We start from the raw sequence: 27,262 nt of genomic DNA on the forward strand, positions 1-27,262 counted from the left end.
GCAAATGTGAGATAATCTGTTTTTCATTTTAATGTCCACGAAACCCTCTCTGTATTATGTTTTTTCTTTCAGCAATCAAAGTCCAATTCCTCTTGAACATCAGAACTATTTTATTTTGTTTACAGATTTATCTTTAAAACTTTTATGCAAGAAAAGTTCTTTCTTTTCTAGAGATGTAAATTGTGGGGAATGTTAAGATACAGTCAGCAAATGTAACTTGGGTTTGTATGTGTGAGCATGACAGCACTGCCTCAGTTTGCTTTCTACACTCATAGTTTTCAAATTCTTCTTAAGAATATGAAAACTACTGTATGTTGGTTGGACAAAAGTAATGAGGGTGATTCCAGCAGGGTGGGAACTGTACTGAACTGTTTTGGCCGGGTTCTTTCTACTGATTCTAGCTACCTTCTCTGTCTGAGGTTGTGTGATTTCAGACATGCAGATGCAAGGTTTTCAGTCTGGTCATTTATGGAACTTCTTATCTTGGCTGTTTAATAACAATTGGTGTGATGGTTTGAAATGCATTGGAATGTGTCTCTTCCTTTTAAATCTGCATGAAATGAGTAAATGAGCTATGTGTATATTGGCACATGAAACTGCAAAACTGCCTTATGCAACAGATCATCATCAGTGGGAGCTAAAACATTATACATATATCCATATACAGTAAAGGCGTCTGCTGCAGTCCATGTAGCCTCTGAGAACTGAGATTGAAGGCTGAAGCAAAAGTTCTTTGACAACTATTCGAGAGTCCAAATCAGAGTTCAGGAAAGCTGTGTTGACTGCTGTAAGTTTGGACCACTGAATCCCTCTGAGTAAATTGCATTTAGTATGAGGCTATTTCATCTAGTTGGAAAAATGGAATAGTTTGGTGCTTAGATCCCCTGCCAAGATCTGCCAGCACAAGGGCTTCTTTGTAAGACTGATGCAGGTTGCCTGGGCTGGGAGCTTTGTAGCTTTACAGTTTTATCACCAGCTCTAAGCAAAGATAATGCCCATCTCACTTATCCTCATACCTTCATATGTTCTACACTAATGGTTTTTTGTGAATAGGTGAGCAGTTTTATAAGAGGAAGAGTTCTGAGTATTTTCTCTATTCTGGGCAAATGCTGAAATAAATAAAACTGCTGAAGATATGGTGTCTGACTGCAAGGAGGCAATTCAGAAAGCTTCAGTGTTTTGTATGATGATTATGATCCTTTTGTGGTGAGTTTAACCTTGCCAAGTGAATTAGCTGGAACATGCCAGTCATGTTTTTCAGCCACACAGGTGCTGCCCTATGTAGTGTTATTTTTTGTTTCTTGCCATCAGCAGCTTAATCAGCGATGACATCCCTTTTCCCCTATTCCCTGAATCTCTTGCTATGTGCTCGTGTTTGTATTAGTTCTTTGGGAAAGGTGCCATAAAGTTGCACTGAAAGATACTGAATTCTGCCAAGTAATTCCTACTGATTAATGATAAACTGTCGCAAGCTATTTTAGGTTTTTCCATTTGTTTAGTCTCATGCTGCTGCAAAGCTGCCACATAGGTATCTTGAGGATTTTCTCCTTCCCGTTGGGCCTTTGGAGCAAGCTGAACAGCTTCAATTATTTCCTTGAAAAATGTAAATCAGACGGGTGGTATAACTGATGCTCTCGGAGGAGACTTTACAGGCTCTGTACATATTGGTTTGTTAGGATAGAGATGTGTGTGCTGATCGTTTTTATGTTTCACCATTCCCAACCCATTAGCCTGCATTCTGCCGAGGGCTGAGCTGCTTTTTTTGCTGTTGAGCCTGTATCCTGCAGAAGGTGAGGCTGCTGGTGAAGTTGTGCCTTCAGTACATCGAGCACCCTGCACATCCTCTGGGAGCTGCCCAAAAATCTGTTATTAGAGAGGTTTCTCCAGGGGTGCGCTGTGTTCTGCTTTGCCTGTGGTACTGGTGTCTTATCCACAGGTTCCGTTGTAACAGTGAGACATATGGGAGCTTCTGAGTATTCTGGATGCTTTATGTAATATCTTCTTTGAGAGGCAAAGCAATATTTTCTTCCTCCAGCCATCCACTCCCTGGCTCAGTGGTGGGAAATTTGTTGGGCTTGAGTTTCTTAGCATCATGTCCTTACTGACATATGCACTGAGAGGTTGGATGAGTGCTGTGGTCCTCCCTGGGCTTTTTCTGCCTGTTCACACATCCTCTGGGAGAGCTGCTTGCTGGTCAGGGCTGGTCAGTTTGTCAGTTCATCTTTCTGTGCTTGCTATTGGCTTGGATCAAGAGCCAACTAATTGGATGGGGCACCGAAGGAGAGACATCGTGTCCTGGGATTTTTGTTATCTTGTGCTCCAGCAGAAGGTAGCCACTGCCTCCTTGCCAGGGCAGAGCGGCTGGCGTTGTGGTGACCACATTTGGAGGCTGTATTTCAGAAGTTCCTCTCTTGTCCTCTTGTGTTACATCTTGGAATACTGAGGTACTATGGTAACTTTCAAATATTTAGCTGTTGCAAAGTAAGGTATTTGACTTAGACTGTTTTTCCAGGTACTTAACCTACTCTTAGCGAATGAAGTCAGAGTATCATCGCAGTCAGTTTGACTGTCCCCCTCCTCATTTGAGCTGTAGGGCTTCCCCGAGTCTGTGCCTTAATTTTGTGGAAGAACGTCATGATAAAAGATAACCAGTGACGGAGAACTTACCTCAGACCTTGTCAATTATTCTGATAAGGAAGAAAAACAGCGCTTTTATTTCTTGACTGATTTTCACTACTTTAAGTTCCAGTCATGGGTTTTTATTGTGTTTTATGGACTTGTGCTTACATCAATTTCAGGAGCTTCAATTATACAGTGACATAATTACTGGAAGGCAAAAAATAATAATAATGATGAGACGATGATTACAGCAATATTTCTCAAGCTTGTCAAGGAGGGAAGCTGTGTGTCAGGATAAAGGATAAACCCAACCCATCTTTCCTTGCAGCCTCTTTTTGCTCTTTTACCTTCTGCTTTATTGCCAGATAGAATTTGTTCAATTTCTGATAGCTGTTTTGGTTTTTCTTGCAAGATGTAATTTCTTTGGTAGAAGGAAATCGCATAATAAGTCACTTGATATCACTTGGGGCTTGGATTCCTGGCCCAATCTCTGGTGCTTTCAGAACAGTGGTTTATAACGTGGAATGTTTTTCATGACAACCGTCTCACGCTTTGCATGCTATGGCTGAAACTTTAGAGTCCTGCTCTGAAAACAGTACTCACAAGGACTTTATGCTGCCTATTTGACTTGTGCTGCTCAGGGTTGTCTGAGAGGATCTTTGGGGTTCAACCTCTTCTCAACAGGAGAGAGCTCTGGTTCTTCATTTTATTGCAGCAATGGTGTATTCAAATGATTATGTGTGCTATATGTATATAGTAATAATAATGTGTATTAACTAATAACATACTAATAAGGGATTAACCTACTAATTTTTTCACTTGCTGTGTTTGGTCTGGTCAGGAGTTCTCCATGGCCAAGGCTGTGGATTACGTACAGTGTGTGCTGATGGATGATAGGTCCAGCATTTGGGTCACAATGTGCCCAACATGTTAGCAGCAGCCAATTTTAAGAGAACATGTTCTGTTCAGCAGAGGTATCAGACACAGTGCAGCAGAAGATCTCAGTGCTGCCTCTTTCAGAGCTGTAAATCAGATGAATATTTAAACACCTTCTGTACAGAAGATGTAAGCTGCAATTCACTTTCCCCAGCTGTGACTGTTGTTGGCGTAACTACAAAAGAAAAAAACACAGAGTAGGAATAATTTGATTTAAACGCATTACAAATACTATCATATATAGTTTGAACAGAGCTGTGTATCCTGGCAAACCACTGCTCCAACTGTTGGTGTGAACCCCTGAACCATCGGCTGGCCGGGGGGGATGCTAACTTTGCATTTGCCTCAGTGAATAATGATTCGTTTCCACCAGATTCTTCTGAGAGTCCCTTTCTTCTCAAAATCTCCCAGCTAATGTAAGGATAACAGTAACGCAGGAGGAGATAAGGTTCTTACAGGGTTATCACAGCAATATTGTTTGAGTCTGACAATCAAGAATGTTGTTTGGAAACATTACGATCATCATAATTATTATTTAAAAAAAAAAGAAGTTCTGGAGAAGCCATTATTGAACTAGTAAGTGTTTTGGCATGTTGAAAGCGTTCAAGTGGAATTCATGATATCCAGGAGTAAAGTGGGAAGCCTGGGAAGCCAGCTAGGAAGGTGTCCAGAAAAGCAGAGCTGTAGCAGATGTGGAGGTTTGATGGATGCTGTAGGGAGGAAGGGCGGCTGGTGTTTTGTTTTGTGACTTTATAGAGAAGGCTGTGAGTTGCACATGGGTGTGTGCACCCCCTCCCCATCTCAGAACATCCCCAGACACAAATAGCTGGAGAAGCCTCACTACAGTCTTACTTTCTGACAGTGCCCTCCTGTAGGTGACCACATGTTGTTCCACAATGCAGGGCCTGGTGGGCCTTCAGCGTCTGGGCTGGGTGTTGGATAGTGACTGTAGGCTGATAGCAAAAGTACCTGGAGAACATAAGAAACATAAGAACATAACATGAGAGATACGTGGCATGAAATTTCTTCTTCTGGATGTTGCTTTCACGACTTGTTCATCAAATATTGCTTGAATTAAACAAATCTTTAATGCAATGAATTTTAATAGAAAGACCAGGCATGCTTTTTATGAAAAGTAATGAAATAACAAGAATGTTTTTGAACAGTGCAGAGTCCTTCTAATCCTTCCTCCTTCTGTGCTGCATGAGCGATGTTAGAGGGCAGAATGTTTAGGTAGGGATGAAGGCAAGGGATTTATTATTGACTGCAACCTCCCTTAATGGCGCAGAATTACATCATGGTTTGGCTGCCCAGATTCAAGGTGTTGCCTTCAGTGAACCATCAAGCGCTGAATTATAATCCATCTCACATGCAGTTGGTTGTTAAATCCCCAGTGGAATACCAGCAGAGAAGCCTCTAGCGATGGGGTGACTTCAAGCTGAATAATACCACTAAATTCACTATGTTCCTGGAGGAGCTGTGCCTGGAATGGGAGCGCTTGTGAGAGCCTCTGTTCCTATTTCAGAATAGGACTCAAGCCAACGTTTAATACCTGATCTCTATTACTGCTCATTTTTCTCCTTGGTCACATGAATATAACCTAGTACAGCAAATTGTTTCCTTCAACAACTAACTTTTCATCAAATGATTGTTTGAAACGCTGTTCTTCCAAGTCTTCTGTAAATACGCACACATCACTGTAGATTATTCTTAATCCAGTCTTTTATATAACCACTATCATTTTGGACTTTTCTTAGTCCTTACTTCCTGTGGAATTAGTATTTCTTAGAACTGTTTGCTTTTTGCCAGTTTGGAGACACGTTTGATGATATCACATGAGTGTTTGGAGCCCACACCTTCTGAAGGAGGGTCAGATACCTGTTGTTGTGATGGTGTTGGACTGGGGTATGTCACGCATGTTAAACTCAAACAGCTTTTTAATAAATGCTCCTTGAAAGGCCATCCAGATTTTCAATAGTCTGGGCTTCTTTCAGATCCTCACAATTAGACGTAAGTTTAAATGAAGTGTTCTGATGATAAAAGGCCCTCTCCGTCATAAGCTTTGTACAATGAATATTACACTGTGAAGAAAGGGCCAAGTGAGTTAGATTAATTTTTGAGGAGATTGCACCCTTGATTTAATTTGAGATTTGGGGAAATGAAGAGCTATCATGGCACCAAAAAGCTGTTAATCGTGACCATCCTGAGATGTTTTGGATGGTATCCTGGGTTCTGAAGAGAAGTGCTGCATATCTGTGGCATGTTTGTTCTTGCTATTGGCTGGCAGTGGCTGGCTGCAGTATTTGCATGTGGTCAAAGCTGCTAAGCTGGCTCATTAAGTCTTTCTTGTATTTCCTTAACTCATGTTTATTTTTCTTAAAACCATAAATCAGAGGGACAAGGGATCTGAAATGGAGGTCATTTGTGTAAACAAAGGGTTGCAGCAGCTGGTGGTATGGGGCTGACAGGGTTTTCTACTACAGGTTCTATGGGGCAAGATGTGGAACCTCATTAATAAACAGCTGGTTCCTGAAGATAAGATATTTATCGTTAGTGATGAAATACTTTAAATTTGTGGGCAGAAGGTAATTTGTAACTTAGAAAAGTTGTTGCCAGCCTAGTAGGTAGGTTTAGAATTTGCCTGTTGCTAGCTGCCAAGTGCTGGAATGATTGAGCCTTCTCCCCAACACTGATTTCATGTTTGTGTCTAGACAAAGCAAAGCCCTGCCAGGCTGAGGCCTCCCATTGCCCCCGTCATACTTCCATGGCATCATTTGCTGTGGGACAGGGGTAGGGGGGAGTTCCCTTCTGCTCAACCTTTAAAGCAAATGCTAGGCAGATCACAATAGAATTAATGTATTCCAGGTGCAGCTGTGCCATGGAAGATGCCCATTCATCAACAGCAGTTTTCCTAACACTACCAACATAAGAAGTCTTACTTCAGCTGCTGCTTGTTATTATCCTTAACCTGATTAACATACAAATCAATGCTCTGGAATCTGTATCTGTGGCAGCATCTCTTTCTGCAACATACATATTTCTTTATTTGTTGATCAGTTTTGGAAGTGTGAAAAGGAAATGTTGGCACAGTGTAGTGAGCGCTTGTGTATTTTGGTTGTGCAAAGTGACTGGTGAAGAATTCTCCAGGCTTTATTCCGTGTTCTGTCTGAAAGGCATCCTCTTCTGGGTTTCTGCATGAAGGCGTATATCCTGTTTGGTGCTTGTTGGTGCTTGGAAATCCCAACTGTTTTTGCTAATTACCTTGCAGTTAGGGCGTCCTCCTGCTTTTGTTCTCCTTGATTTTTGTCCGGTTACTGGAATAAGCATTGACCACTGTTGTTTGTACACTATGTTTAGGTTGGATATCAGGAAAAGTTTCTTTCTACAAATAGTTACTAAGCACTGGAATAGGTTCCCCAGGGAGGTGGTTGAGTCACCATTCCTAAATTTGTTTAAAAACTGCCTAGATGTGGTTCCCCAGGGACGTGATTTCGTGGTGGGTTGGTTGTTAGAGTAGTGTGGTTACGTTAAGGTTGGACTTGATGATCTTTTGATGATAGAGGTCTTTTCTGGATGTGGTGCTCAGGGACATGATGGAGTGGAGGGTTGTTAGAATTAGGGTAGTATGGTTAAGTTGAAGTTGGACTCGGTGATCTTGAAGGTCTTTTCCAACCTGAGCAGTTCTATGATTTTATGTGTAAATTGACATCTCTTTTACTGAGACCTTCAGCTCCCTCATGGGAGGGATATATATATATATATAATGTATGTGTGTATATCTGTAGGGATCCCCAGGTTTAATGGAGAGCCATTAGTTCAGTCTGGTTTAGTTAATAGCTATGCTTCATGCACAGAGCCATGTTTTGACAGCACTGGCTTTATGTTATCTACACTTAAAACTGTTTATTCTTCTTACTTCTCTGCACAGTTGTTGAGCTATGGGTGTAATATGTTTATCAGCTTAGATTTGCTTCTTGGAAACTTGGTTTACCTCTTTATGTAATAGTTTATCACTAATGCATGGTAACGTTTCCTGGCAGGATATGCATTGTTAAAGTTCATTAGTAGAGGGGGGAAAAAAATCTCAGGAGCGGATGGTTACCCTCTTGTAAGGTTCAAAAGTTTGTGAGGCAAAGGAAAAATGTTCTTCATGGCACCTGACATCATTTTAGTCCCACTGTGCTACTTTCCCATGGGTGACTCCTATCAGTGACTACGATATAACAGAGCCCAATGACTAGGTGTGGTGGCTGCTGTAACTGTCAGATGGAGGAAAGGCTGGGAGGGGAAAGCTGGCCTTGTCAGGGCAGTGTCTCTGGCTGTACAGTAATTTCCTATGAGCTGACTGAGACCTTGGGCGGTCTTTTTGCTACTGTACACAAAACCATGAGCACGCATCGAAATTCATTTCCCCCTCCTCCCCAATTGTCTTTTGATCACCGAAGGAGTCTGCGCTGTCCGGTAGTCAGTTTTAGCTGCCCACCCTTCTGTTCCAGCAAAGCCACTTATGTTGAGTTCATGAGTGAGTGGCACATCACTGTAGCAGCCAACTTTATTGACATGGGAATGGGCCTGGGGCCCAAGGGTTGTCTTTGGGAGGTAAGCTGCTGTGATCGTAAATAAACTGTTATCCTGTGCTTCAGAGCTCCAGTTTCCAAGCATTAATTTCTTCTAAGTGCTTTCAGAAAAAGAAAATAATCTGCAGTTAAACTAATCTCTTCTAACAATGTATAATGTGTTCTGAGGATCAGCGCTTGAGCAAAGGGCGTTGTCCAAAATGACAGACAACAAAATACACATAACTGTGTAGTGCTGTTAGGAAATGGAGCTCCCAACCTTATCACCCTCTGATTAAACAGTGCGGTTTTACCCGCCAGGGATCCATTACTTTAGAAAGCCGTAAGTATATGTCAAATGCCCTTCATTCGGAAATTTCACATCCTGTTCCTTTTGTCTTCATAGACTTGCCTCAACACCTCTGTTGCTCAGCAGGCTGGGATTGCTCCCTCCTACCCCACCTCAGGGATTAAATGTCATGTGTTGTACCTTTCCCTGGCTTTAACTTTGTATGAAATCATTAAGGTTGGAAAAGACCACTAAGATCACCAAGTCCAGTCACCAACTAACTCATCCCCACCATACCCACTAACTGTGTCCCTCAGTGCCACATCTCCACAGTTCTTGAACACTTCCAGTGATGGCGACTCTAACTCCATGGGCAGCCAGTTCCAATGTATCACTGCTCTTTTTGAGAAGAAATTTCTCCTAATATCCAACAAAAGTAGCTGTATGCATGGGGAATCTGTGTCACTTGAGTGACCAGGATGAGAACAGTCCTTTTGCTCTGCTAGGCATCTCTGTGCCTGTTTGTTAAAGAAACTCCCTTTCCTTTGTAGATGCGGTGTGATGGAGGTACAGACAATGATTCCTAAGTCCTGTCTACTGAGAAAGTTTAAGATGTTCTTAGGTTAGATTATATCAGCCATTTTTAGGATCAAGCTGAGGCATTGAAACAGGCTGCCCAGGGATGTGTTGGAGTCACCATCTGTGGAGGTGTTAAGGAAATGTAGAGATGTGGCACGTGGTTGGTGGGGATGGGCTGGGTTGTTGGACTTGATGATCTTTAGTGATCTTTTCCAACTTTAGTGATTCTGTGATTCCAGCTGCATTCATGGCTGGATGTTTCATGTATAGTATAGGATTATGATATTAAAAAAAAACACACAAAAAAAAACAATGAAAAACATCAATGTGGGGTTTAAAATTGCCATATGTGTTATTTATTACTTTTATTTATTTATTTATATTTATTATTTATATTTATTTATAACACAGAATAGCTGAATGAGTATAAAATGAGGAAGTTCAGTTCATGTCTCTTTGATAAAAGGTAATGAATACGAGCAATAATTGTTTTGAATAACTGAGGAGTGTTTAAATCATGCCCTAATACATTATGCATGAAAGTGTAAGTACGCCTCCGTAATGGTTGCAGTTACAGTTGGGCTCAGTCAACCTTTCTGTGTTACAAGCTTAGGAAATTGAATGCAACTCTACTGTAAAACTTGGTCTGGCCAGAAAACTGACTGTAGGGGTTTGTTTAGAAGCCAATGCTGTGTGGACAAAATTTGGTGAGGCTGTTTAGTGTTTTTTTTCCAAATTATGCACACTGAAGTGGTTTCATATCACTTTGAACCCCTGGAAGGACTTAACTAAATAATTTTCTTCTAGAATGCGGTTTTGTAACTTAGGACTTCAGGATCAAAACTTGATGCATATTCCAAGGGTAGCAAATGAGAGGATGTGTTTAAACTTTTGCAGTGTCTTTGGAAAAGCTTATGCTCTCTGGAAGTGAATAGTTCTAGAACCCAGTCAATTATACAAGTGCATGTGACTATTACGGTGTGATCGATGGGGAAACCTCATCTTAAGCAGCTGTTGGCATGATCCACAGGAATGAGCCGCTCCCTCTGGGGGTCAAGAGTACAGTAGTACCTGTGTGGCAATTTATGACGGTGTGAGAGGAACAAGAGTGGTGTTAATTTCCAAGAAACTAATAGGTCCTTAAACTGTAGCCTACAAAGTTTCCGGCTAATATGCTTGAGTAGCTGAGACTTCCAAAAGTTCTGTATTTTATCATTAGATGTAAATGAGACGTACTACTTCTGTAGCATGCTTGTTTCTCTGTGCCTCTGTTGCAATATCCATATGTTTCATATGACATGATGCAAAATATTTATACAGGTGAGAACAGTGTCTAACTACGTACAGATTTGTATATTAATTTACTTCAACCCCTATTTTCAAGCAGCCATAGCAAATTTCTGTTTTCCTTTTGGAGATCTGGTAGATTCTGAGGGCTGGTAGGTGTTTGCTGCCTGATTGGTTTATGACATTGACTGTTTTGAAGCTATTGATGTTGGAAATGTATCTTTCAGTTATAAATCTGTAACTTTCTGTAGTATCATTTTAAGTGGAATTTGATGGGAGCAGCTCCTGAAGTCATGGATAAGAGATATACGCTTAAATGTGTAAGAATTGCAACTGGTTTTCGTCTCGGTTTCGAAGTATCAGCTTTATTTTTAACTTGCCTGAAGAAAGGCTTTGAGCAACATAAGTATACAGACTGCACTGGGCAAGGAAAGCAGAATTCTTTTAAGACATCATAAAAATCATTTATATGGTGAAGTTTGGGTAGAACATTTTAATTGCACTTGTAGGACTGCACATAAAGTGGTGAAAGAACTTCTGGGAGGTTTTAAGGCAACTTTACAAAGTGGTCAAATTAGGAAGAAAATTATGAGCTAAGAACTGAATAACTTGCAAAGTTTTATTGTGGTGGAGTCCCATTAAGTTTTTACAAGGAAGCACGTTTGATCATGCACTTGGTTTGAAGTCAAGTTTGCATTGCATGTAGTCTTTGTTCTTCAGAAGCCTTTCTTAGTTGGTTTGAAGGTGCTTCATGAAGGGAAGATGCCTTTGTTGGAGGTGGTAAACTGTGCAGGTGCTGTGATGCAGAGCAGGGAGTTGTGGTGTGAGCCGGTAGGTCATCGATAACCTTTGTATGCTTAACAGAACAAATCCTTCCGTTTCATTGTTCCACTGCAAGCAGACACTTATCTCCGGATGTTTTTGAACTTGTATCCCTCTTAATTTGTTTTGGATTGTGGACTGCAAATGCCATAACCTCCTGATGTCATCTGCCCTTTGGCCCTCATGTAGTCTGGCTGAGGAGGTACAAGCAGGGATTTTGGTTTCCAAATGGAGAATAGGGTTTGGGATTTGAACCCCAGCAGCCCCGAAACAAACTGCAGTGTGAAGAGTTCTCTTCCTCAGATAATGCTGTGATTGACAAAATAACTGATCAGCTTGCAGGGCAAGTAGCTGCTTCATAGGATCACAGAATCATTGAGATCGCAAAAGACTTTTGAAATCATCAAGTCCAACTTTCAAAACAAGGCAGAGAATCCAAGGAGGTATTTGAAAAAACTAACAAACAGAGGAAGTGAAGGACTTAATGTTTTGCATAAGAGAACATTAACTTGCTTTTCTTGTCTCCTTAGCTTTCCTAATAACTTAGATGCTTTGGGTACTAACAGCCTCTGATAGAATATTATCTATGGATAGAATAAAAGCAGCGAGTAGGAAGTTTTCCTTGTCAGAGCCAGCAAATACGCTGGAGTTGCTGGTGAGAAAGCAAATGGAAGGAGTTTCGTAAAGCTGTGAACTGCTTGGATAGGAACTGGGAGCTTTCTCCTTCCTTTCCTGTACTATCAGCTTAAGATGAATGGTGAGTCATTGTTAGCTACACATCATATTTCATTATTGGAGGGCTGTCAGAAGATTTGATTAATAATCCACAGCATTTGGATTCATTGTGATAAAAGTAATCATAACAAAGGACTTTAGTGCCTAGCTTGGCACTGAGGGGAAAATCCTCTTATCTTAGAGGTGTATTTATATAGAAGGGCAACTTTTTTTCTTTCTACATCATAAATATAAACTCACACGGTGAGTTGCAGGCGCGTGGTACTGTTTCTAGAGGCTGCTTTCCAGGCTCTCCTGCAGTGAAGCAGAGATTTAGTCCTGTCTTCTGTGGAGTTTCAAGAATATACCCCTTGAAACCTCTTAAGTTACACGATGGAAGTTAGTATGGAAACAGCTAATTTAAATGATGCATAAATAATAGAGACAAACACAAATCTACTTTCTTCCTAGTTTAATAGAATCATGGAATCATTAAGGTTGGATATCAGATCCAATGGCCAACCCACCCCCACTATGTGCACTGACCATGTCCCTCAGTGCTGCAATTCCTCAGCTCTTCAAACAGCTACAGGGACAGTGACTCCCCATCTCCCTGTGCAGCCTCTGTATCACACCCTCTTTTAGAAGACTTTTTTTCCTTAAATCCAACTTAAACCTCCCCTGGTTCAACTTCAGACCATTGCCTCTCATCCTGTCACTTGTTACCTGGGAGAAGAGGCTGACCTCTTCTTCACCACAACCTCCTTTCAGTAAAGAAGCCCTTATGGAAAGGTATGACTTTGTTTTTTTCTGGGTGCAGGTCTTTGATTTTTTCTTTTTTAATGTCTTTTTATTAGTTGCTTACAATATATATATAATTTACACATTTATTATATTGCAGTTTGCCTGTATGGATAATCTTGGAATAATTTCTTCTTAGTAAGGAAAATAGGTAAATGCCATTCTATAGTGACTTTTACTAAGAGGGGAAAATAGACCTAGTGAAGGTTGCATTGAGTTCAGCACATCTGAATGAAGTAGCTTCAGATTGACCAGGCTTGCTTAACTGGTGAGGCAGCAGTGTCATTGCCTCTCTCAGTCTGTGGAAGGAAAAAGGCTCCTTCCTTTCTAGTAGAGAACACTGGCATGCTGCAGTTTTTGGAAAGGAATGCTCGCAGGTAGCACAGCCCTGATGCGCTGTTTGGGCTGGCTACCTTGCTGAGGTTGGATTTGATATCCTTGTTCCGTGATTTCCAGTGTTGAAGTGAGAGCTCTTGTTGGATGACTAACACATTTCAACACCGGTAAGCGCTTTTGAAGACCGAGTGCTCTTAATATATTAAATATTTTATTAATGACATAAGCAGGTGTCAAGGCTGGTTCACAGTCACATGTTATTGAGCTGTGCTTCTGAATTTGGTCATTCTCAGATTTGTTTTGCAGGAGTGTGGAGTGGGGTTAACACTCGACACTGCAGAGGCTGTGGCTTTTTGCCCACATGGCCTGTTAGCAACTTGGCTTTGTACCTTTTAACACAACTGAGCACTTAATTCTTCTTGCATTTCTGCTTTCCATTGCATTTCATTACAGTGTTCACTGTGCATTTTGAAAAGTAGTGGAAGTGTGTTCAGGATATTAAGAGGACTGTGTTGCACAGTGGGCACTGATTCATTGTATTTGAGGTAAATCTCTTCCAGTGACTATAGCTAGGCAGCTTGTCACCACTTCTACATAGCATGTGAGGTTTGGGTTGTGACAGTATGCAGCCATGCATTTCTTACTGGAAAGCAAGGTTTATTTGGAGGGGAAGGTTCCCGGCCAGTTGTAGGGCAGAGGTTTGGGCTGTCAGCAGGGAGGTGCTGGCTTCTGTGTGGCTGTCTGAGCTGCATCTTGTCATGGTGGGCTTCTTCATCGTGCTGAACCAAAAGATAAAACAGGCAAAACTGAACACAGATCAGTGGATTAATCATTTCTGGGAACGGTTGTGGTATTAGAATTTGGAAATGTAATTCAGAGCTTTGCCAAGTTAGCTGGTGATGGCCACTGGGAGAAGAGTTAGCCCAGGAGGAATGAGTTATAAAGTAATTCAGGGCTTTCTTAAAAATAATAATAAAAATATCTTGCACTTTAGTAACCGAGGTAATGGCTTTGTACTGCCATCGTCACTGCTTAAATCTTCAGTGTTGTTTTTTGTTTGCACCTGTTCTTACTGATCTCATAACTGGCCATTGTTACAGAATGAAAGTGGAATTTGGTGGAGAGACCAACTTTTCCTTTTGGATGGGATGCGAACTACCTATCGCAGCAATGTTTCTGTGCTTGTGATCATGGGCACTGTCAGTATTTCCATTATAAATTTCTGGATTTTTTTTTTTAAAGGAGCTTAATACTCAGTTGTAAAAATTTGTTCTTGGCGGAAAAAGTGTATACAAGATCTCAGCTTAAATAAGGCTTTTTAATGAAGAGAGAGGAAGAGAGCCAAGGCTCCTCTGTAAGTTGAAGTTACAAAAGAGAAACGCATTGAAATACCTTGTTAGAGACAGAAGCGTAGAACAGAAACCCTCCAGCGTTAGCTCTTTTCCCCATGTTCAATCTCCATTTAAATTATCACTTTTGGTTCATTCTGTAGAATGGTTTTGGTGGAACAGCATCTGTTGCCAGGCAGGGGAAACACAGCAGAAGTTGTCCGGCATTAAAGAGCTGCGAGCTCTGTGGTGACTTGAGTGTTTGCTGCAGGGTTTGCTGTTTGCAAAGGTGGGATGGGGTGTACCGTGCTCATGGTGGGGAGAAACCTTGTTCTGAAGGAGAGGAGCAAGAGTTTGCTGTTCCTATTGGCTGACTTTTCCAGTGCTGCAGGAGATGCTCTGAGTCTAAGCTTAATCAATGTATATTTTTGCTGGATTAAGTAAACCTGAACACTGACGTCATGAATATAAGTTGAGGAGCCTGGCGGAGGAGGCTGATGCATTTTACCCTTCTAGTAAACAGTGTTTCAGAACTTAATGAGGGATACCATATTGCTAGAGGTTTATGCAAGCAGACAGAGCTATAGACGTCTAGCTTGAAGTGCTTGCTTTGTGTTAAGATTCGTCCCCAAGTAATTTGAGCAGATCTGTGTGACGCAAATGCCAGCAGTCATTTCCCTGTCACCATTTCAGGAGGAAACCTGGTCCTAGTGATTGTTTTCACCAGGCAGAGAGAAAACACTGCTGCAACATGCGTCCTCAGCAAAATGCTGAGCATCTCCCATTTGGTTCAAGAGGCACGTTGGGCTCCCATGTGCAAATGTAAGCTCAAATGATTTCACTTTAACCCCATAAGATGGGCTCTTTTCCAAGTCAGTCTGTGCATAACCGTATTGTTCTCATCTATTCCCTCCTGTTAATGTTTTATCTGTAATAAAAACTTCCTAAAAGTTCTGTGCAGCAGTGTTGTATGGCGCTGAGTACGGCGTGTCCCTGATTCAGACTGGGGCAAAAGTGCACAAGTGGAAAACAAATGCAGTCATCAAGGTATGAATTCATTTCAGAAGAGCGTGGGTAACCAAATCGTTCATAATTCTTATTAATATGTGTTTGAAACTTCTGAACTTGCTACCTTCAGCTGTAAGTAATACAGCCCTACCTCCATGCAAGCTCCTATGGTGGAAGGCTGATCTGTGTAGCTGTGAGCGCTCAGTACACCCTCACTGTAAAGAAGTTCTTGCTCACATTTGTGTGGAACTTCCTATGCTCCAGTTTCTGCCCATTTCCCCTTGTCCTGTCTCTACATAGTGCTGAAAAGAGTCTGGCCTCGCTACTTTGCCCCCACACTTCAGATATTTGTAGACCTGGATCAGGTCCCCTCTCAGTCTTCTTTTCTAAAGGCTAAACAGACCCAGTTCACTTCTCCTTTATTTCTAAGGGAGATGCTCCAGGCCCTTCACCATCTTTGTGGCCCTCTGCTGGACTCTTTCCAAGAGATACCTGTCTTTTTTGTACTGGGAAGCCAGTACTGCTTTTGGCTTCTCTTCAGAAGTGACTTTGGGCCCAGAAAGCTCTCAGCATGAGAGGCAGCTGGGGTTCCCCTCCAGCACCTGTCAGGAAATCCGTTACCTTTACACCAAATGATGGGGATCTACAAAGGAAGCGCTGCTCTATGTGTGTGGTTTTACTTTAATAGCATCGTGCTGCCTTCGGAGGTGGCTGTTGTTTTTGGCTGGATCTGTGTTTTGATGCGATTGGAATCTGCTTTAGAAATCAGTGGAGGTGCCAGTTTCCTCAATGTGACAGAGGGTGGAGGAGTAGCATGTCGTTCTGCCAAGCTCACCTGATGGACCAGAGGCAGGGCGGCAGGATGCAGGCAGTGTGCAGCTGTGCTTTGCTGCCTCGTCCTCCAAGTGCACCGATGACAATGTATGTGCAGGAATGTTTCTGCAGAAAATGAAGTGAAATAAGGACGGGGCAGCCAAGCTGTTGACTGAATGCAGCCATGAAGATGAATGACAGAAGGGGCTGAGAAGCAAGGAACTATGTGAAGCACTCCCGGAGTGGGAACCTCGGTGGCACTTCAGCAATGACTTGTTTAGGTTCCTGATGCTCTTCTTTCACTGCATGAATAAATAAGCAGACCTGGGCTGATGGAACACATCAAAGGAGGCTCCCACTGGGCCATATATACTCTGAAAAGTTCCATAAATTGTTCTGTTATATGACAGTTTCCATTTATGGGTTTTCATAATAAGAGACTTATTGGCAAACAGTAATGAGAGTTAAGCGTGGAAATATCTATTGCTTTTCTTGGCACCGACGAACTTCCTGAACAGTGTGTGCTTTGTCCCAGGTGTACCATTCAGGGCTTTGAAAGTGTGTCAGAACATGTGCGGGGCTGAGACCCCTGGGAACTGGCACTCAGAGCCCAATCAGAAGGACTGAATGAGAAAACGAGGGGCTTAAGGAGCAAGCTCCGACGTGTTAACTCCCTGCTGAGTTGTTTGTTTCCTGCCTCGATAACTTCAAGTGCCGATCGCCAGCGAGAGATTTTCATAGACACGTAAGGAATCATTTTTACACAATTCTGAGCAAAGCTTCCAATCTGTATGGCCTTAGGAGATACAGAGATGCAAATATCTTGGATAGCCCTCGTGGCACGTTTCGATCAGTTAGCACTGTCAGCCCACTTTCCTCATATGGGCACGTATGGGTGCAGGCCTGTTCTGCTTGTGAAACGCTGACTGTGTCTTCAAAGATTGTTATTGTTTCCAGGAACTCTGCTTTTCATACATACTTGTATTGTAAGAAAGAAAGAAGAAAAGGCAGTTAATGGGTTTGTGTGAGCCAGTGGTGTGGATTTGCTTGGCATCAAGGCTTTCAAATGATACACTCGGCGCAAGTAGATTCTTTTCTGATTACATGCAAGCGCTGTGTAATAATCACATCATTTTAGAGATATTGATTCATGGTATTGTTTCGAAGTTGCAGACAATCCAGAAGCCTGTCTGCTCCTCTGCACCAGCTTCGTGCTGAAGGACTTTCTGCTCTGGTTTGCAGAACATGCAGAGAATCGTATCTTTTGAAGATGTAACCTTACGTTGCTCTCTTCCTCTAATCCACCTCTCTTGAGTGATTTATTCTAGGGGCTGTGCATCATAGGCTTTGTCCTGGCACCCACTCCCGTGGTGTTGCAGCGCCTGTCCGCATTACCAGAAAAAGATGGCTGGGAGACAGCTTCTAAAAACTAAGTTAAACCAAAAAGAAAAGAACACACACGCAAAGAAAAGAAAACCAGTTCCAGTTAGCAGAGAGGGTTTTTGCTGCCAGTGTGGATGGGGCATAATTTGATTTAAATGACTTTTGAAAAACAGTTCTCAAAATTGTTCCATGCATTTTCTTCCTGGCTACTGTTGAAAATATGGAGCCGAATATTTTCTGTGATGTTTCAAACCAATATGTTCTGGCAACCTCAGATCTGGGCCCTGTGCATTACGCTCTCGTTTCCAGTTTGCTGTGGCCTGGAGTGCACCGCACAGCTCATGAGATGCACCAAAGTGGGAGGTCTTGCGAGGAGCAGGCAATGCAGAGCCCCAAGGTACAGGGAACATTGCGCTGGGGTCCAGCAGGGCGGCTGCCAGCCCGGAGGGCCTCTTTTATGAAAAGGGTTTGCTTGTAGATGGAGGAACTGTGTGTGCCTGATGGGATTTTTGAGCCTGACTGTGAGGTGAGAGTGTAGGAAAAGGTCAGTTCCTGCGTGTTAAGGGTTGGATGCTGAACCGCATCTTGCGTACCTCCCTGGGGTCAGAGTTTCTCACCAGGGAGATTTGAGAGGATGGGATAATACCGCTAAATATTCATCAGTGCTTTAAATGTGACAGTGTACAGCTGCCCAGGAGAGCCGTGTGTGGGCTGCGAGGTGTTTGCTGCGTCACTTCTGCTCTGGGGACTCCTGGAGAACGTGTGTGGGATGGTCAGAGCCATAGCTGTGGGCATTCTGAAAATAGAGGCTTCGTTTTCAGCCTCGCATCAGATCCTGGGGGTGGTAGCTGGAGTGGCAAGTGTGGAATGACTTTGTTGATCTGGCTATAATAATACACAGCTCTTTGTGGTGCTTTGGGAGCCCAGAACAGGTTGGCTTGTTCACCAAGGAGATTGCAGTGTTCCATGAGCAGACCCTGGGATGCCCTGCTACCCCATGTCTCCTTGATGCTCATAAGCCTTCATTTGTTGAAATATCATACAGCTGCTGTGAGGTGTCCTCATGCCCAGGGCTGGAGGATATGAGAATCAGGAGCATACTGATGGAGCTGTCTGATTACTGAGTTATAGGAGAACCAGTTTGAGGAGAATTCAAAGCAATGGGGTGCTGATCACAGAGCTGTATATCCTGCTGCCAGACCTGGGAGAGATGGGGAGCCAACAGGCAGGGCTGGAGGCAGGAGGGACTTCAGGAGAGATGGGGGCAGAGGAGAGAGCAGCTCCTGCCTGGTGATAATGAGGTGTTGCTGGACGTGTTTGGAAGCAGACTGGAGGTGTGGGACAAGGGCCAGGCAATGTGAGCGTGGAGCTCTTTGGGAAATGATAGGTCAGAGACCAGATAGGGAATGGAGGTGTGTGGAGAGGAGGCAGTTCTTGTTTTGACTGTAGAATTCAGAAAGGTCAGACTTGAAAATATTCCCTTTTGATGCTTTTCCATTTGTCGCTCTGGTTGTTTGTACAGGGGGTAGGAGAAGGACTTGGGGGGGGTGATGTGCTGTAACCTGTGATGTTTAAGTACAGACTGAAGAAGAGAGAAGATGAAAGAACAAGTCAGGAGTGATGGAAATGAGGTAAAGTAGTGAGAAAAGCTTGGCAATTACTTTTTGTTTCTCTACAGTTAATTCTGTTACTTGGACCATCATTCTCTCCCTGTGGTCAGAATCATTGCCTATTTCAGGCAAGACTGATAACTACTTGGGGTGCTGGAAGCAGCATGGAGATTCCCCATGGCATTCAGTTCACTGCAGGCTGCTCTGAGAGGAGAGGATGCAGGATGCTGGTGAGGGCAGGGCAGGAGGTGGCTTTGAGGATTCACTAGGTTTGATGAATGTATTGCAGATTTGCCTCCTTATTTTGTTTTGAAAACACGTGCATTAGATTTCATTTGTTTCTCTCCCACCTCTCACCTCCTGCAGTGAAGAGCTCTGAAAACACTCAGCAATTAATTGTGCTGTCTCCCCTGCACAGCTGGGGCTGGCTGCCTCCATGGATCCTTTGCCTCCTCGTGGAGTTTATTCCTTGGAATCTGCAGGATGGCTTTCTTGCAACTGTGTGACACCTGAGAACAGCAGAGCTCACTGGGGAGCAAGCAGCCTTTGCTAGTCAGAAGGAGAGATTTTGGTTTGGATGTTTGTACCATTATTGCGTCCAGTGTGATGTGTCTGGAATGTAAACTATAACGTGCTGTATAATATAAAATAGCGATCCTGCTGGCTGTTAGCAAGTGTTTCCAGTGACTTAGAATTGAAGATTGCTTAAAAAAAGCAAACACAACACACACACACACACAAACAAAACACACAAAAGAGCAACCTTAACACTAACACTGTAGTTATTTTAAAAGCAGCACCATAACAGCTCCCACAGAGACTGCTCATCTGTACCACGCTGTCATCTTTGCCAGAGCGTTTGGTGTACGTGAGATTGCAAAGAGAAGGATAAGTGCCTGGGACAGGTGGTTTTTCTCTTATTGGAAGTACCATCCTTTCTTTAGCCAAGAAGGAGCTCAAGCAGGCCAGCCTGTGTTTGGTTGCTCTTTTCAGAGAAGCAAAGCTCTTCCTTGTTAATATTTATGGTAGCTTGGCTCTAGCATGTATGTATGAGCTGTGACAGCATCCTCATGCTAGCCAGGCTCGCTCCTACTCCCTCGTGAGTGAACATGAGGGAACCAGGTTTAAGTGAAGCCTGTTTAATATGGCAAAAGCTGGGAGACTAATAGATGCAGGTGTTCACTGTATTGGTATGAAATGTGTTGTTTGTGTTAGTGTTGTGGTGGCAACGCTCTTTTTAAGGCTGAGATGGTAATTTGGTTTAAAGTCCCTGTTTTCATCTGTCTTCCTTCCTTTTGAAATAACCCCTTTTAACCTGTTTCTCTTTTTCAAACTTATTGCTTAACCAAGCTCAGCACCAGAGATGACCAATGGCTCTGCCCTAAACTTTGTCTCTCTATCATAACTTGTCCACAGCTAAAGCAGAACTTGTGTTTGAGCAATGTGTTTTTTGGAAGGAAGGAATCTTACCTTGATTTGCAAGTCTCAGGAGGTAGGCTTGGGCTGAAGACCTTGTTTCTTTGGAGCTGTTCTTGTTTTTTGTGCTCCCTGTCCTTCGCTTCCACGTGCTGATGAACAGACTGCACCTTTCTGCAGCAGCTGGAGGAGCCCCTTTGCACCTCACTGAAGGCAGTTACCACGAGTGACCCGTCACTTCAGTCTTGCACATTCTGGGTTTGATGAGGTGCTTTGTCAGGTTTTTACTGACTTCAGGCGAAGGGCTGCTGTACTCTGTCATCTCTGACTGTATTGGTATGAGACTATGCACTGCACAAGCCTGCTGTCTCCCACTGGTGAGATGTTACAAAGCTAAGATTGCTTTTACAGTTAGTAGCAGAAGGGATCCCAGTGCTGACATTCGTGTTAGAAATCTTCCACATGCTTTCCAGTCGGCAGCTTCCAAGGCAGACCCATTCACAGGCATGTGCTGCGTATTCTCAGATATTTGAGTTTACTTTTGGCTATTCTCGAGCGTTCTGAATTCAGATCGGCCTTGTTCACCAATTGGACTTGACTGCTCCGCAAGTCCTTGTCATCCGCAAGTTTTATTACCAGTGACTTAATACATAGTTTCAGATTATTGTGAATGCTTGGCCAACTGCAGACCTCCATGGAATCCCACCAAAAACCTGATTCTCGATGGATTGTTTTGTATTCTTGTGGGTTTCCTACCGCATGTTCGCAGCAGGATCTCCTTTGGGGACTTTGGTGAGTTCTGGAGCAGCAGAAGGCTCCTCCCAGGGTGTCTGGCTGACTGAGTTTGACTAATACGATAAGTATCATGAGCGTACTCCTTCATTGTCAAATCTAAACACATTTAAACACTTTAAAATAATATAAAAATGAGTCATGTTCTATTTGTTGTTTCTTTCTAAGTGAAAGCAAATGCTGTCCTTAAAACTTTTAATCAGTTCTGCTGTGGGAAAGGACAGCAGTTTTGAAAACTGAGCTCAATGAGTGAGATGTTTAAAGAACATTTTAAGATGTTCTCTGCTCAAAGTAACACTGATGTCTCAGCGTGGTGGAGAAGTCTGACCTGAACAGTCTCAGGGAAGATTGCGTCCTTCTGGAAAGGCCTGAACTGTAATATCTTAGTCTGTCTTCCTGATGCAAACATTCTGAGATGAATTTCACTTTTTTTGAACCCCTGTTCAAAGTGCTCATAGTGAGGATACTCTGCCCAGGGGGATGTGGTGGAGTCATTAGCCCTGGAAGTGTTCAAGAACCATGGGGATGTGGCACTGAGGGATGTGGTCAGTGGGCATGGTGGGGATGGGTTGGGGTTGGACTCGGCGATCTTGGTCTTTTCCAACCTCTATGATCCAGTGATTCTACTTCGTTACCTGCAAGGTTCTGGTAGAGGAGGAGGACTCTGCATGAGCTTCTGTTGGAAACAGTGACACTGTGTGCAGGTTTTAGCCATGCAAGGTGCATACCTCCAGCAATGCCCAGTCCAGCAATCATCCATATCTATGTCTCCTGGATGATGCGGTTCCATGTGTGGCTTGCAGAGATCAGAGATGAGGGAGAAAGAAAAGCAGGCCTATTAGGATCAAGGTAAAGTACTCTGGGGAGTTGGTACATATATTGGTAAAAGCACTGTGGGTTCATAGCTCAAAGGAGATTGCAGGTCACTGATCTAGCTCAGTAGTTGGAGATAGAAGACGCCTGTGAGTGGTTAACTCTTGCTATTGAGGAAGCAGCAGTAGAAAAACAGGCTTGTGCTTTCTCCTATGGATAGGAGGCTTAAGTTGAAAGTCTGTGAGAAGTCTGGAGCTAACAGGGCAGATAGAAGATTGCTGCTGGCAGGCAAAGCCATTCTCTGTGGCTCGGAAGGCAGCCCTCAATGCTTTCAAATGTACGGCTTCCTGGTTCAGTTTTCTGCTGGAACAAATTCCTCCCAAGTAAGGACAATCATTCATTTGATGGCTTCTTCAAGACTGGCCTGGATACAGCGAGGTAATGGCTCTGCTGTCCAAATTATGCATATTCATGCCAGGATGCACTTGCCCACTAGCTGTTTTTTATTACATTTATGGTTGAGATGGGATTTTCATTCAAAGATCTTGTGTTCAGTCATCTGTGACTTTACAAACCAATCACTATGGGGCAGAAACTTGATGCTTATTCAGCAAAGGGTGTTTGTTTAAAGTGGAAGAAAACTTATTCAGCCACTATCTTAAGGATCAAACATTCAAATAAGCAATTGAATTTCAAGAAAGTGCTTCTTAAAAGGTATTTTTTTGATTAAGGAGCATATGAAAATAATACAACAGTGAGGTTGATGTTTAACTTCCCAGGACATAAAATGAAGGTTCTCCCGTGGGCTTTAACCATGCATCCTGGGATGTCTGTGTGATAGTAGGGTCATACACTAGAAGGGAATCCTCTCTTTGTGGGTCTGTGCAAAGTACTGACGGCTGTGCTGCACGTAAGGCTATGTGACAGATATACACAACTGGGCATTTGACTTGTTTGACATTTCTGATAAAGTTCTAGTATATTCTGTCTGGATGCATTACTTCATGTATGAGCTCCAATAGCAGCAGAGTAAGAAACAGGAGAGCAGAATAACGTAAGTCTCTATCTTCCAAGATGCTGCATGCAAGAAGAGGTCGGTCTGTGCTGGTCAGATATGCTGCTGCTGTGTTTTAGACACTGAGTGATGAGCTCATCTTGGCCAGCACCTCTTTGATCTTAACTGGAATAATTGTATCCATTGAGCTCCAGATTTTGTGAAGTGTAATGCAGCTTTCCAGCCGCGTGATGTACAGCTTCCCCACATTTTTGATGTGATGCAAGAATGCGAAATTCCCTTCTCTGTTATGTCAGCCTAAGTGATCTGTCTTGGCCTCACAAAAATAACCAATCCTATCACCCATGCTTGACAGCATCTAAACGTTTTGCTGTTCTGCTCCGCGTGGAGGTTGTGATTTTGCAAACTCTGGAAAACTTTACTCAAAAATCCATTTGCAAATCTATAAGGAAATGCGTGACTGGGGGCTTAGGTAGTCACAGCTGGAGCATCACAGGAGCGTGTATCCTAGCTTGGGGGAAGCATGCTAATTTTAGTGTATGGCATTTAAAAAGAAACGAGTATCTGCTGCTTTCTTTAATACAACATAAACTTTCCAAGCATAAGCTTGTCAGTGCTGCATCTTGAGAGGAGCACTTCCTAGCATTCAGATCTATTTGATGTTGTTAACTGCATTAGATATAGAAAGATTTGTGATTTAGCACCCAAAACACACCCTGCACTCCCAGAGAAGAAAAAAAGCAAACCCAGGCAAAGCCTGAAGGGGTTGAAGAAAATGAACTCCTGCTGCAGTTGCACACTTGCACACATCTGGTGCAACTGAAACTTTAGAGCTGAGTACATCCACATCTGACCATAGCAGGGTCCAAACATTACTGTTGACACTGGTTTTCTTTTTGGAGAGGCACACTGGCAGCGTCACTCGCGTGTGGAGCCTTGTCAGCTCTCTCTAATCTAATAGACTGTTCTTACCCAGACCATTGTGTGTCAGTATTTTGTGTACCAAATGCAGCCAGCTTTAATAATCGGCAATTTTCCCACCTTCTGCCAAACCTTTCCCTCCTCCCCCCTCTTTTTTTTTTCACAATTGAATGTTTGATTCAGAGTCTGCCATGGCAACAAATTATATACATATTAAAGGGGAAAAAAAAAAAGAAAATAAAGATGGAAAGCAGAGTCACAAAAGGTAACAAGAGTTCAGGGTAATGTCATCTTAGTTGGTTTTTTCTTTTAAGACTTGAATTCAACCCCATTTTAAAATTGATTTTCTGTTACATATTGTGGAAAGATTACAAAGAAACGGGTATTGCTTGGAAGCACGGATGTAGCTTTATATATTTAAAGTTCTGGAAGTCTTGCTTGCATAGGTCTGATTTGATCTATTTGCTTTTTAGTTGCTGAGTTAAAAAAAACGTGGAGCTTTCTGGATTGTACTTTTCCTCATTTGGAATGGTTGTCTCCAGTTAGGACCTCTTGAGGCTGCTTGTGCTTTATTGCTGATGACTGCACATCATTGAAAATATGTTACAGGAAAACTTTTCCTGTATTTTTAGAGGCCCCTTTGCTTGCATTTCTGATGGGTACTGGGGATGGGAGAGAAGAACCTCCAGCGTGCATCCATCCTGCTTGCCAATCACCAGCAGCAGTGGTGCCAGGAGGGCTTTGGGATGGCTTTTGGTGCCTGCAGCATCCAGTGGGTTTATCCCTTTTCCCACCCTGATCTGAATTTTGCACTGACACACTGCAGCTTGAGGGAAACTTAAACATGGCTTTGAATCTGGGCTCCAGGACTGCTTGGGTTGGTTACATGGTTGGGTTGGCTGCAGCTCGCCGTTGGTTGTGCAGAGGATGCTAGGAAAAGCAAACCTGTCCAAGGTGTGAACTGATTTGATCACCGTGACCGAGACAGAGCAGTTCCTGCAGTGCACCAAGAGGGATGCCATCCAGGCTGGTTGTCTGCTTTACCTGGACAGGGTTTCTGCATACATGCTATGGTTTCTCCTCCCCATGTACCACTGCTACAAAAAGTGGGGACAAATCTCTAGTGGTGACCAAAGTTACTTGTCTGAACTACCATCTAGGTAGTTACTGGTTGAATGCCCTGAATTTGTACCCCTTGGTAATTTATTTAGGAGATCTGTGTAGGTAGCAGCAGTAATGGAGCGCCTTTAACAAAAAGCCAGCAGCCTACAATAAATGCAGATGTTGGTTGCTTACTGAGCTGCTGCAATCCAGTTCCTCCTCAGGTCGCAGGGCACAGTGTTCTCCTCTCTGTTCTTTTTCAGTCTGTTCCAAATCGTGTGCTGGGAGCTCCCTGGCTGGGCGCTGTGTCTGTGGACAATGGCTGAGCAGCTCCTGCAGCTGTACCGCATCCTCCTCCATCGCTGTGCTCACTCCCAACTTCTGGGAGCTGATTAGAGGCTTGGCAGGAGCTGGATGGTTACGCTCTAAATACGTTTTGGATACATTATTGTCACAGTTGAGGTACTGCAAAAGCCATGCTGTTCCCATCTTTATCCTAGCGAGGTACTTCTTTTGATTGTGCAATATCTGTGGCTAATTACATGGCAATTGCAGTGTGCCACCAGCCACCCACAATTCATTGTCAGATCCTCGGGGATGCACATGAAAACAGAAAGATAATGTTTTCTTTCTTCAGTCCAGTGATTTAGCTTGCCTCTTGTTTTTAATCCCCTGCTCCTCCAGGTAATAAAGCCAGATGGTAGTGACAAAGAAACAGAAGCCACACATGAATCAGATGTCCCCGAGGATATGCTGGGGTCTTGCGTTCCTCAAGAGGCAGCAAAAGGCAACGCTGTGAGTCCGGATGTCATTATTGAAGCTCAGTTTGATGATAATGATGCAGAGCATGGACAAGACCACTTGCAGGACACGTTGGCTCATGACATCAAGAAACTTTCCCTGGATACCGCTGAAAAGGGTGAGTAGATCAGAGTGCTGATTTAAACCTTTATTTGAGCAAACTGTTGAAGTATTGCTTTGTTGCCATGCTTTGCTGCGAGATATAAAGTACAGGCATAAAATCTTAATGCCTTATCGCTTCTATCCCTTTCTGCTAAGCCGCCTTCATAGTTCTGAATGGATATTAGGGACTGGGTTTTATGTAGTAGTGATTGATGTAAAGTAAATCTGTGAAACAGAAGTCACACCTTTAGATTTGCAGTTCTCAGGGCTGTCTGGGGACTGCTGGTTGCTGTTTTATTCAAGATGCTGCTGTAGCAGTTTTCATCGCAGTTTGGCTGGCCAATCTATGTATGTCAGTCTGGGGATAAGAATATATTTCCTTAGGGGCAGCGAGGTTTGTTGCTGTTTTCAAACAGTTGAGTTATGAGCAACTTAAAGATTTGGTCCATTTAAAAAGAAAATTGCACTAAAACCTAAAGCCAATTATGTGATCTGTTTTGAAGGCAAACCTATTTTATTCTGAATCTGAATTCCATCCAAACCATCAAGTGTTGCTTAGGGCAAAATAAAATAGGCTCCCCTGTCCCAGACTATTCCATGCTGTTCTTTGCATGCTCTTTCTGGTACTAAATCTCTGAAGATTTCCTCTTCTGAAGAGCTGTGTATCGAAAGGATTCTGTCAATTGGCACCGCAACTGAGGTTATAAGTAGTTGTTGGTCTCTGACAGATCTTGGTGGTTGTTGTAAAGCTATTCTATTTAATACTTTGCGTTTGCCTCAGATATTTTCTTGCGTTTGGAGATGTGCAGACCTCTGCTTATGCTGTGTTGGTGGGTTTCCATTTCTCACACCCATCTGTTAATAGAAGCGGAAATAGCATTTATGTGGAAGTGTTGTAGCTTTTACGACAAAACACTGGTTTCAGCTTGTGACTGGAATTGCCACCCCACCAGTTCATGATGCTATTTCCTTCTGGTGCTTCCTCTGGCTTTCAGTTACTGCCAAAGTATGTGAACCAACTTCCATCTTGTTCCGTTGCTTTCCAGTGTAAGTTTTGTGTTGGGATTTACTTGTGTTGTGCTCAGCTGTTTTGTGTAGCTAGCAATTAATGCCCTCTTTTTGAAATCTTGGACCCCATGTTAGAGCTTTATACTTTCAAGCTGCCTCTTTGACTTGGCAGTTCTCAATTTCCTGATGTAATCCTGAGTCACGTTTCTGTT

General features: G+C 43.0%; 1 protein-coding gene across 5 annotated transcripts in view; it reads left to right on the forward strand.

Moving 5' to 3' along the window:
- The window catches only part of DIS3L2 (DIS3 like 3'-5' exoribonuclease 2), a 155,909-nt gene that overhangs the window by 25,654 nt on the left and 102,993 nt on the right, over positions 1 to 27,262 (forward strand). For all 5 annotated transcript variants that reach the window (XM_015871831.2, XM_015871834.2, XM_015871830.2 and 2 more), the window contains one exon: positions 25,824 to 26,058. In XM_015871831.2, coding sequence (XP_015727317.1) covers positions 25,824 to 26,058 — 235 coding nt within the window. The remainder of the gene's footprint in view (positions 1 to 25,823; positions 26,059 to 27,262) is intronic.

Source organism: Coturnix japonica, chromosome 9, assembly GCF_001577835.2.
Source record: "Coturnix japonica isolate 7356 chromosome 9, Coturnix japonica 2.1, whole genome shotgun sequence".
NCBI classification, from domain to species: Eukaryota; Metazoa; Chordata; class Aves; order Galliformes; family Phasianidae; genus Coturnix; species Coturnix japonica.